At 52.4% G+C, this 12,538-nt stretch overlaps 1 protein-coding gene across 2 annotated transcripts in view; it reads left to right on the forward strand.

Annotated features, from left to right (window-relative positions):
- FBXO17 (F-box protein 17) overlaps positions 1 to 12,538 on the forward strand; it is a 28,594-nt gene that overhangs the window by 12,343 nt on the left and 3,713 nt on the right. For both annotated transcript variants that reach the window (XM_072778764.1, XM_072778774.1), the window contains 4 exons: positions 8,441 to 8,803; positions 9,320 to 9,431; positions 10,927 to 11,022; positions 11,913 to 12,048. In XM_072778764.1, coding sequence (XP_072634865.1) covers positions 8,458 to 8,803; positions 9,320 to 9,431; positions 10,927 to 11,022; positions 11,913 to 12,048 — 690 coding nt within the window. In that variant the 5' untranslated portion in view covers positions 8,441 to 8,457. The remainder of the gene's footprint in view (positions 1 to 8,440; positions 8,804 to 9,319; positions 9,432 to 10,926; positions 11,023 to 11,912; positions 12,049 to 12,538) is intronic.

Raw genomic sequence — 12,538 nt, forward strand, 5'->3', positions numbered from 1 at the left:
TAGGGCTGGTGCACAAATATAAATAGACACGCACACGTGTGCAAAAGCAGAGCAGAGATGCACCCCAAGTCCCCCCGCCGAGGTAGCCCAGCTTACACTGTGCTGCATATCTCTCCGTGAGGAATCATTGGAGGTAGCACCATGGGCATTGGCTTGGTGCCTTGCTCACTTATTCTCTCTGAGGAGTTCACGTCCAATGGGGGTGGCATGGGGAATTGGCAGGCTTTAGAGGGGGCAGTGAGCTTCACACGTGCCACTTATCTTCGGTCCTAACTCTTTCAGGTTATCAAATCCTCATCCTTAGAACGAAACTTCTTAGTTGCTTCATTACCTTTGGGTCTTATTCCTTGAGTCCCGAGCCTGGCTTCGGGATATTATTGCTCATAGCAGCCCTGTTGGAGGTAGAAGCAGTAGTTATCCCCATATCACAGACAAGAAAACTGAGGCTCAGAGGTCAGCAACCTACCTCTGAGATGCCCAGGAAGAGGCAAAATCGGGATTTGATGCCAAATTACCTGCTTCCAGTGGGAGCTCCTGATCACCACCTGTCCTGCTGGGGGCAGCTGCCCCAGGTCCTGAAAACCCTTGGAGGCCCCTTGCCCTCCACAGATGGGTCCTAACAGGCTTTATGGGTACTGAGTCTTCGACAGTTGGGTCTTTTCTCTCCCCATGACTGTATAATGAAAAATTTCAAGCATACAGGAAAGTTGAAATAATTGTATAGGGAATAAACACTGACTCCTAAGGAGAGAGAGTGACGATAACCCACATATTGTTTAGCCTGATCCTGAAGTATCACTCCTCTTAGTAATGCTTTCGTCAGTCTTCCATATTCATGAAACAAAACAAGTCAGTGAAATGATATCTCAAGTACAAAAATGGATAAAGGGGCACCTGGGGGTGCTCAGTGGTTGAGCATCTGCCTTTGGCTCAGGTCGTGATCCCCGAGTCCTGAGATCGAGTCCCATGTCAGGCTCCCCACCGGGAGCCTGCTTCTCCCTCTGTCTATGTCTCTGCCTCTCTCTGTGTGTCTCTCATGAATAAATAAATAATCTTTTAAAAAATAAGGAAGGAGCTAAATTTTTTTAAATGTGGATAAATATCACAGCAAGAAAAAGTGTTGATAAATGTATAAGGGTTACCCATAAGTTATTTTAGTATATTATTAGCTGATAAAATCGCTTTTCTAAATCAACTAAAAACTGCTAAAATTAAGAAAGATAGAAATCCATACAAATTAAGTACTAAGGAACACCTGGGTAGCTCAGCGGTTGAGCATTTGCCTGTCTCAGGGCATGATCCTGGAGTCCTGGGATCGAGTCCCACACTGGGCTCCCTGCATGGAGCCTGCTTCTCCCTCTGCCTGTGTCTCTGCCTCTCTCTTTCTCTCTCTCTCTCTGTCTCTCATGAATGAATACATAAAATCTTTTTTTAAAATACCGGGTAATAAAATCATTAAAGTCAAAAACAGCATATAAAATGAAGACCATTTAATGATTCAGAAGCCTTGAAGATGACATTCTACTATCTGGTCTTTGTCAGAAGTATGCAGTAGCTGGAGAGGCCCCATGGAGAGAGGGAAAAGCCTGTGGGCCAGGAGCCCCCAGCTCTGCAGCCCCCCAGCTGAGTCTCCCCATCCCAGGCGCTGGGAGCGGGACTCAATATGCCCTGAGATGACCTGGCCCCACCACTGCCTGACGCCAAGGGCACTCAAGCCCCTGAGAACTGCTGACCCATGCCCGGGCATTTCCCAGCTTCAGAAAAGAAAAGAATCTTAAAATAATGGTTATTGTGAGTGTATTCCAGCAAACACACCATGTCAATGGTATCATCACTGAGTCATAGAGATATTTTGGGGCAAAACTTTCCAGTCACTGTAAAAAGGTGTCTGGCCCTACACAATTTGAGGAAGTGCTGAGGAGAGATAAGCTAGCTCACTCGTTTCCAGGGGTGCCTTTATTTTGAATATTTACTTGAGAGAGTGGGAGAGAGCACGAGAGGGAGAGGGAGAAGCAGACTCCCCGCTGAGCAGGGAGCCCAACCTGGGACTGGGACCCTGGGATCATGACCTGAGTCAAAGGCAAATGCTTAACCGACTGAGCCACCCAGGCACCCTGGGCCTGGTTAGAATTTTTTTTTTTTTTTTCTGGTTAGAATTTTTAATGCTGCCTGAAATTCTCTTAGCAGAGAATTTTTTTTTAAGCTTTTATTTTTAAGTTATCCCTACACCCAAATCGGGGCTTGAACTCACAACCCTGAGATCCAAAGTTGCAAGCTCCACCGACTGGGCCAGCCAGGCTCCTCAACTGGCAGAGAATGTGTTGTTGCTCAGCACATGTAGGCACCAGGACACAAGTCATCGAGTCATTGACCACAATCTCAAGATGCGAAAGATTCCAGAGATTTAAATAAAGCAAAATAAAGGTATTACATCAACAAAAATACCTGTAGTCAGAACAACTAAAACGGGGCCACCTGGGTGGCTCAGTGGTTTAGCGCCGCCTTCATCCCAGGGTGTGATCCTGGAGACCCAGGATAGAGTCCCACGTCAGGTTCCCTGCATGGAGCCTGCTTCTCCCTATGCCTGTGTCTCTGCCTCTCTCTCTCTGTGTCTCTCATAAATAAATAAATAAAATATTAAAAAAAAAAGAACAACCAAAACGTGGAAGCAACCCATGTCCATCAGCAGATAAATGGATAAGCAAGATGGAATATTATTTAGCCTCAAAAAGGAAGGGAATTCTGACATAGGCTACAACATGGAAGAAACTTAAGGCCGTTATGTTAAGTGAAGAGGCCAAACTGTATGATCATTCCTCTTATGTGAGTTACATAGAATAGTCAAATCCCACAATCAGACAGTAGGAGAGTCGTTAGCAGGGGCAGGAGGGGTAGAGGTGGCAAGTGACTGTTTTACTAGGTGAAAAGTTTTAGAGATGGATGGTGGTGATGGTAGCACATGAATATGTTTAATATCACCAAACTGTCACCACTTACAACTGGTCAAGATTGGCATATTGTAGGTGATGTGAATTTTACTGCCAAAAAATGGAGAAAAAGAATTAGCCTCGTGGAACAGGCAACAAATGAAAATAAAGTAGATTTCTGAATTTTAAAATAATAATAGACCAGCAGTCAGGACTTAAAAACAGCGTGATTTTATTTTTTTAAGATTTTATTTATTCATTTGACAGAGGGAGGGAGAGAAAGCACAAGCAGGAGGGGCTGCAGGCAGAGGGAGAAGGAGAACCAGGCTCCCCACGGAGGGCTTGATCCCAGGACCCTGAGATCATGATCTGAGCCTAAGGCAGATGCTTCACCGACTTAGCCCCCCGACCAGGCACCCCAAAACATGATTTTAAAACAAAAAATCAAAAGAAACGGTTTTCCTGAATTACATACTACACTCAAAGGAGATACGTATGCTTCATAGGCAGGAAGTGGGCAGTCAGGGTTTGAACCCTGGTCTGTGTCTGCCATCAGCACGCCCTGACTGCTTCTCATCGGGGGCTCTTTTGGCATCTGGAGCAGGACAGGTCACTGAGCCTCGTCCCCTTTAGCTAGGGCCGCATACCAGTCTACTCACAACGCAGCGGCCTAAAACCTTGATCTATTATTTCATGGCTCTGGGGATGGGCTGGGCTCGGCTGCGCGCGTCTCAGGGGCTCACTTGCAGGGCCATGGGACAGTGGCAGGGTCTGGGTCATCGGAAGCTTGTCCAGCCCTAGGCCTAGCATCTGGAATGAGACTCCGACAGCTGGGGCTCCCCAGGCCTTTCTCTGCCTTCACGGGGTCTCTTCAGGGCAACCAGGCTTCAGGGGTGACTCGGGCTGTGGTGGGTGCGGTGTGCGCCTTGCTCTGGCTTGTGAGAGCCGATTGTGGGCCGCTTTGCAAACTGCGAGGTCCAGGGACTTCGCATTGGTAGCTCACGATCCGCCACGGTTGGTGTGTTTTCACAGACATCAGCAGCTGCTACGAACCCAAACTCTTTTCTTCTCCTAGAGAGCTCGTTGGTAAGCACTTAGGAGCACTCCACACCAGACTGCCCACGGCCCACGGCCCGTGTCCCGAGACAGCCAGGCAGTGGCTGCATCTTCTTTTATGACCCAGCCTTGGAAATCACTTAGCAGTGTCACGTTTGAAAGTTGAAGCGGTCACAAAGGCCTGCTCATGTCAAGGAGAGGGGTGTGGACTCCAGTTCTTTCCTTTTCTTTTTAAGATTTTATTTATTTATTCATGAAAGACACAGAGAGAGAGGCAGAGACATAGGCAGAGGGAGAAGCAGGCTCCCTGTGGGGAGCCCAATGTGGGACTCGATCCCCAGACCCCGGGATCACACCCTGAGCCAAAGGCAGATGCTCAACCACTGAGCCACCGAGGTGTCCCTAAATGCCAGCTGATTATTAGCTATTCTTTTCCCAAGAACCATTTGGGAAAAATCACAACCTCTGTCTTAAAACCTGTCTTATAACCAGTCACTCTGTATTAGGGTGAAGGGGGGTGTTTGGCATTTTGCCATGTCCATGGATCACTAGCATACAAGCTTCTTTCTTTCTTCCTTCCTTCCTTTCTTTTTTAAGATTCGTTCATTTATTTGAGAGAGAGAGAGAGAGAGAGAGAGAGAGAGAGCGCATGCACAACAGCCGGGAGGGGCAGAGGGAGAGAGAGAATCTCAAGCAGACTCCATGCTGAGTGCAGAGCCCAGCACGGGGCTCGATCTCACGACCCTGAGATCATGACCTGAGCCGAAACCAAGAGTCAGACGCTTAACTGATTGTGCCACCCAGGCACCCCTTAACAAAACCGTAATCAGCTTATTTAAAAAATAATAACAACTGTCATGAGTTGAGCACTTACAGACATTAGACAACATGACAAGCATTAGATCATTGAAGCCTCTTAACCCAGGGCAAGCTCCAATGATCGTTTTGCCCATTAAACAAGATGATGGGATTCTGGGAGATGACCCAGCTCCAGTGCTTAGCACAGGGGCTTCATAAAGGCCCAATAACTGTCACCAGTGAAGAAATTGTAGCTAAATGATTGTCATTCTTTCATGATGTGTAATAATAGCAACTAACATAATTTAGTGTTCAATATTAATTGAATCCCACTCTTATTTCTGAGACACCAGCAATCTTTCTTAAGTGCTTTACAAATATTAACCCGTTTCATCCTACAACAACCCCGTGCAGTATGTTATGCAGGATGTTAACACATCCTCGTTCTCAGAGCACAAAGAGATTCAGGAACATGGCCTTGGTCATGGTCCCTCTAGGCAGGGCCGGAACTGGAACCCAGGCTGGCTGGATCCAGGCAGGAGGTGTTCATTGATAGGCTACTCTGCCCTGATGGGGAAGATGAAATGACTTTCTCACCAGGTCTGAGCCTAGTCACTGAGTTCTTTTTTTTTTTTTTTTTTAAGATTTTATTTATTTATTCATGAGACAGAGAGAGAGGCAGAGACACAGGCAGAGAGAGAAGTAGGCTCCCTGTGGGGAGCCCAATGTGGGACTCGATCCCCGGACCCCAGGATCACGCCCTGAGCCAAGGGAAGATGCTCAACCTCTGAGCCACCCAGGCATCCCTAGTCACTGAGTTCTTGTTAAATAAAGGTGTTTCACCTTCCTGTGCCTCAGTTTCCTCATCTGTGGAATGGGTTTCTGACGTGATGATTCATTTGTTCGTACACTTAACATCTTTTCATTGCACATTTACTATGTGTCAGGCACTGGTACGGACACCATGGTATCCAGTATGCAAAAGAAGGAACAGATCTGCCCCCATGGTAAAAAAAAAAAAAAAAAAAAAAGGTATTAAGTAGGGGGGCCTGACTGGCTCAGTCAGTAGAGCGTTCACCTCTTGATCTCAGGGTCGTAAGTTCGAGCCCCATGTTGGGTGTGGAGAGTAGTTAAAATAAAATCTTAAAAAAAAAAAGCATTAAGTAAATTATATATATTTAGATGTGTGGTGTGTTAAGAGGTGACAAGAGCTTTAGAGAAGTATAAGGAAAGGGGGAGTAAGTGGTGGTCATAATACCTTGAAATAAGGTAGCCAAGGATGGTCTCATGGACAAGCTGACATTTGGGCAAAGACCTCATGTGTGGAGACGAGCATAGCAATCCTCTGGATCCAGGTGGAGGGAAGAGCATGTGCAAAAGGCCTGAGGTGTCCAGGCTGGTGTGGCTGGGCAGACTGGGTGAGGGGAAGGTGAGGGTAAGCAGGTGATGGGACAGACTGTGTGGGGCCTCTGGGCCACAGTGAGGATGCTGCCTTTATCCTGAATAAGGTGGAACCCCAGGGGGTTTCTGAGCAAGGCAGGGACAGGACCTGACTCAGGTGCTCACCACAGCCGACCTGGCTACTAGTGAGGAACAGATGACTGGGGAAAGAAGCAGAGAGAGACAGTGATGGGCCAGGTGGGAGGTGTGTGAAGGGGCGAGATCCCCAAGGCAGTGAGTCGTGATGGAGACTACAGGAGGGTCTCTGACATTGCCAGATCAGGAGGATGAACAGCCCAAGAGCCTCACTAGGAGCCACCAGGCCAAGGGGAGGAGTCCAGGGGGTGTGGTGGCTTGGAGCCAAGTGAAGGGAGAGTCACCTCAGTGTCAGGTGCTGCTAACAGGTCAAGCAAAGTGAAGACTGAACCTCGACTTTGAGTTAGCACCAAGATGACCTTGACATTTCAGGGCAGGGGGAGGGTTGCAAAGCCTGATTAAAGAAGGTTTAAGAGAGAATAGACGTAGAAAATTTGGAGGCAGAGACTGGAGACACCTTTTTTGAGAAGTTTGACCATAAAGAGGAGCAAAGAAATGGGGCCATAGCTGGAAGGGGAGGTGAAGTCAAGAGAGGGTTTGTTTTCAGACGATAGGGATGACACCGCGTGGGCTGCTGAGAATGATCCAGTGCAGAGGGGTATCCAAGGCGCAGCAGACAGCAAGAACTGTGAGACTGTGGCCTGAAGTGGGCGGGAGGGGTGGGAGGAGGCCACCCAGAGGGCTGACGTTTGTAGGGCAGTCACGGGCGGGGGGCTGGTGGGAGTACAGAGGCCACAGGGCAGGTGGTAGACAGGGTGGCAGGCACCTGGCAAGTTTACTTATCACTTGTAATTTTTTCTGCAAAGTAAGAAGCAAAGGGAAAATGAAGAGGTGGAGGGAGGTGTGATGAGCTAGGGGCTGGGGGAGAAGGTGTGAAGAGTTCTCTATAGAGAGGAGGAGCCCATGGGTGACAAACGTTATTCTGACTGCCAGGCAGCACTCCCAGCTTGAGGGTCAAGTTCACAACCTTGGAGTGAGACCAGCCAGTGGAGTTGTGCGTTCATCGGCCACCTTAAACTGGATACAGCCATAGGGGGGCAGAGGGCTGGATTGCACCAGGGTCATGTGTTGGAGGAGCCAGCGACAAGGATGTGTGCAAAGAATGTTTTTAATGATTAAGCAATTTCAGCTGGATAAGGAAGAAATGAAGCCTCGAGGGGATGAGGGTTAGTGCAAAGGAGGTAAATGCAAAGGATGGGGGATCACAGTGGGCTAGAAGAATCGGGGAGGGGGTGTCTGGGGCTAGAAGGTTAAGAGCTGGAGCGTGAAGGGGTTAGGGGTGGAGAGTGAGCTCCCTGAGATTGAAGATCTGGTTACTGAGACGAGGTCTAAGTGTGACCATGGATGGGAGAGGCTGAGGGGAGAGCAGGTCAGGGAACAGAGGCCGGTGGCCGAAGGAAGGATCATCTACCTGGACGTGGAAATCACCAGGAATGTTGAGAAGAGCAGCCTGAGTGGCAGTGAGCCTGGAGCTAAAATCATGAAGTGAGCAGTGATCTGGATCAGCAGATGACGCACACGGCAGGGTAGCGAACCATCTACTCTGATGGGAATCTTGCTGGGCAGTTTGGGGGAAGATGGGAGAATGGTTTGGAGGCAGCACCAAGGAGCAAGATTTACCCGCTTGAAAGGGCCACAGGAGAGCTGGGTTTTGGTTAGCGAGGTGACAAGAATGTTCAGGGAAGAGACTGAGGAAATAGGTTTTGCTGAAGGCAGTTCGTGAGTTCCAAGGGCGGGAAGAGCTGGGGCAGGTTGGGGTACGAGGTGGAGACGGTTCCCTCCTCGGTGGTTTTTTCTGTTGCTCATGGTCATACATGAAAACTGCTTAGCCTGACGCAAGTGCACCGGCCAGATATGGAAGCCGTGGTTAGCGGTCCTGGGGGAGCCCTGCTCACACCAGGGGTCTTCTGCTCGAGGGGGCCAAGGTGAGAAGCCCATCGCCTGAGCCACTTGGCAGTAACTAGGCGCCCGGTTTGCACGGCCGTGGCAGTCACCCCCACCCTGCAGTCCCGGTCCCCCACGGGAGCTGATGGGGTCATGGTCAAGCCGCAGGGACTTTGTGTCGGGGGAGAGATGTAGGGAGACCGAACGTCCCTGATCTGCTGACCCCTCTCAACCCGCAGGACTCCGGCGGCCGGAGATGGGCGCCCGGCCCTCGCGGCGGCAGCTGCCCGCGGAGCCGCCCCTCGCCTTGGACGCGCTGCCCCCGGAGCTGCTCGTGCAGGTGCTGAGCCACGTGCCTCCGCGCGCGCTCGTGACCCGCTGCCGCGCAGTGTGCCGCGCCTGGCGCGACGTGGTGGACGGGCCCACCGTGTGGCTGCTGCAGCTGGCCCGCGACCGCAGCGCCGAGGGCCGCGCGCTCTACGCGGTGGCCCAGCGCTGCCCGCCCCACGGCGAGGACGAGGAGTTCCCGCTCTGCGCCTTGGCCCGCTACTGCCTGCGCGCGCCCCTCGGCCGCAACCTCATCTTCAACTCCTGCGGCGAGCGTGCGTGCCGGGGGCGGGGCCGGGGCGGGGCCGGCGGGGCGGGGCGCGGGCGGGGCGCCAGGGGGCGTGGCCGCGGGGACAGGCGGGGCCGGGAGGGGCACGGGGTGGGAGGGGCCGGGTGCTGCGGGCCGCGGCGGGAGACAAACTGGATGGGCGAGAAAGCGCGGGGGGTGGCGCGCGCTGCGACTGTAGACTCGGTGGGCGGGGCCGAGGGAGGAGCCACGGAGGGCAGAGCCGGGAGAAAGCTGATTGGTGCTGGCGGGGGCGGAGCTTGCGTAGAACTAAGAAGCCTTGACAGCTCGTGGGGAGGGGCGGCTGAGCCAGTAGGCGGAGCCGGAGCCTGCGGTAGGAGGGGGCGGGGCCGGGAGAAGCGCAGTAGACGCGGGGGCTGAAGGGAGACGCGGCTGGGGGCGGGGCCAGAGCTAGAAACCCGGGGTGGAGCGCGGGAGGGAGGGGCTGGCGGGCGGGGCGCGCGGCCGGGGCGTCCCCGGTCTAAAAGCCCGCTGTGTCCCACAGAGGGCTTCAGAGGCTGGGAGGTGGAGCACGGCGGGAATGGCTGGGCCGTGGAAAAGAACCTAACGCTGGTGCCGGGGGCTCCTTCCCAGACCTGCTTCGTGACTTCTTTCCAGTGAGTGGCCGGTGATCCCTGGGGCACGGCCCCGAGGAAGGAGAGGGACCAACCCCTCGGTCCTCATCCTCACTCACCTTCACCTTCTCCTTCCCTCGTTCACTCATTCGGTCAAATACTTGTGGAGGGCCCGCCAGGCACGGTTTTATAAGCTCTCTCGGTCATGAATAAACAAATAAAAAATCTTTAAAAAAAAACAAACAAGCAAGAACTCCTTGCATCTTTTAAGTGTTAGCCCCTTGTCCATCCTGGACGTTGTGGGAATCTCTCACTCTACCGTTGGTATTAACTGTACCTGTCCATGGTGTTCTGTTATTTTCATAGGATCAAATTCATCTCTCCTTTGCTTTAGAATCTTTTTGAAATTTTGTGTAAAAAATCCCTCCCTACCCCTAGATCCTAACAGTATTCTCTCATAATCTCTTCCAGTAACTTCAGTTTTATCCTTCACATTTATTTTTTTTATTTTTTTAAAGGTTTTATTTTTTAAGATTTTATTTATTTATTCATAGACACAGAGAGAGAGGGGCAGAGACACAGGCAGAGGGAGAAGCAGGCTCCATGCAGGGAGCCCGATGTGGGACTCGATCCCGGGTACCCAGGATCACACCCTGGGCGGAAGGCAGGCGCTAAACTGACGAGCCACCCAGGGATCCCCTATCCTTCACATTTAGATCTTTAATCCACCTTTGAATGTGGTGTGCTGCGTCTATCACTTACAGTTTCCGTATATACCTAGGTCTGTCCCTGAGCCCTCTGTTCTCTTCCACTGGTCAGCTTATCAGCTCTTCCACCAGGACTACACTATTTCTATGACGATGGCATATTCAAATTAGGGGAGATGGACTGTTTACAAAGGTGTAGGCAGACACAAAGGATACGACATGAACCCCGGGCTGATAACAGTGAGGGAAAGGGTCATTACCAGCCCTAGGCCTGACAAGGGTAAGGGGAGGAAGCAGTTCCTGAGCCATAAGAGAGGGAAGGCTGTGAGGAGAGGGCCCTGTGGAGCTGTGCCCTTCCATGGAGAGACACAGCAGTCCCTCAGTGATCCCTTTGGAGGGAGCCAGGAGGCTAAATAACCTGATTTTACTCTTCTCCTTCCCTCTCCTGCTAGAGCTTCCCATTGGCTGACCCAGCAGAAAGGGGAGGGTAAGGGAGGCCTATCCATACAGGCAGTGCAATCTCAGACCCTGGGGCTCTGCACTTTAGGAGGCTCCAGAATTCCCTGCTCAATGTGGGCCTCCATGTGTCCTCATGTTCTAGTCCCCACAGTTCTAGGGACATACAGGGACATACAGGTCAGCCTCCTGGAGCCCAGAGCATGGTGGAGCATGGTGGAGGGGATGTGGGAATGCCCAGCCTATCATACATCTTGTCTAGTAGAGTGAACCCCATGGGCCTGCTTCACACAGGGGTGTTGGGAGGCTTCTTGGAGGAGGTCATTTTGGGCTGTGACTTTCTGCCTCACCCCTACACCATCTCCCCTTCCCAGATGGTGCTTCAAGAGGCAGCTGGTAGACTTGGTGATGGAGGGAGTGTGGCAGGAGCTGCTGGACAGTGCCCAGATCGAGATCTGTGTGGCCGACTGGTGAGTAAAATATGGCAACCTGCTCTGAACACCCTCAGGGCTGGCAGCAGTTCTGCTGAAAGGGTTCCCTGTGCACCTATCAGCCCCCTGGCCTGGCCACGGCTACTGTGCGCCCTTCATAGTGAGGGTGAGAGGGGAAAGGATGCTCTCATGTTTCAGAGGCGGCAGCCGGGGGGGGGGGGGGGGGGGGGGAGTCCTGAGGAGCCCAGAGCCCCCACCCCCTGCACGCTTCCCTGTCCCTCTTCAGGGGGCCCCAGGTTGACAAGGGAGCCACTGACTGGCTTGGTCTGAAATAAGCGCCCCATCTCACCCACTCCACCCTCATTGCCCACACTCAGCACGAACCCTAAGGGCCTGTAGATACCCAAGGCCTCAAAAAGGTTCAGAGCACTGTGTCCTGAGAACTGAGACTTAGAGGGGCAGAGTTGGCAGGGGGCACTGGTTCCAGAGCACCCCGGTTCCTTCACAAAGCACTCAGGCTCTTCCTTCAAGCTCTTGCTCCTCCACACAAAGTCTAGTTTCTTCCCCCTGGCTCTGGCTCCTCCCCAGAAATACCCAGGCTCCTCCTCCCCTCCTTGGGGTCGGGGAGCCAAGGGGTTGTGGTTCCACCCCAGACATCATACTCCTTCCCCCTACACACACACACACACACACACACACACACACACACACACAGGGGCATGCACACATCCAACGCAAAGCCTCTAGAATCCACCCCAGGAGCACCCAGGCTCCTCCCAGCAAATTCCCAGGCCCTGACTTCTCTGTATGTAGTGTGGGTGTGTGCGCCCCTCACTGGGGTACAGGGAGGCTTAACCTTCAGCCTCCCTCTCCCCATCCTGGAGACCAGGTGGGTGGCGGGGGCATCAAGGCTCACCACCACCTGGCAGGTGGGGTGCAAGAGAGAACTGTGGCTGCATCTACCGGCTCCGGGTCCGCCTCCTGGACACGTATGAAAACGAAGTGGTCAAGTTCTCGGCCTCACCCAACCCAGTTCTTCAGTGGACTGAGAGAGGCTGCCGACAGGTGGGTCCAGACTGCCTTCCACACTACCCCTGGCCTGCGCAAAGACACACCCCACCGCCTGCCTGCTCAGCTTCCCTTCTCAGCCCTCACCACGACCGGATGTCTCTCACAATAACCACTAACAATCAACAAGCCCTTACTTCATCCTGGACACTCTTCCATGAGTTTTGCCAACCGATTCATTTTATTAGCAGACCACCTGCGGTGTGTGCTGGGCACTGCTCTAGATGCTTGGGATGCGGGGGGGAGGGGGGCAAATCAAAGTCCTTGCTCTATCCCCATTCTAGAGCCGAGGAAACTGAGGCATGGAAAGTTAAGTGACTGGCCCCGAGTCACACTAAAGTATGCTGGGCTCCATGCACACCCAGGCAGGCTCCCAAGCTTGTGCATGGAGTCATCACATCAGTTACCAAAGTAACTTTTATGGGGCGCCTGGGGCCCAGTTGGTTAAGCATCTGACTCTTGATTTCAGCTTGGGTTGTGATGTCAG

This window comes from Canis lupus, chromosome 1, assembly GCF_048164855.1.
Source record: "Canis lupus baileyi chromosome 1, mCanLup2.hap1, whole genome shotgun sequence".
Taxonomy (NCBI): domain Eukaryota; kingdom Metazoa; phylum Chordata; class Mammalia; order Carnivora; family Canidae; genus Canis; species Canis lupus.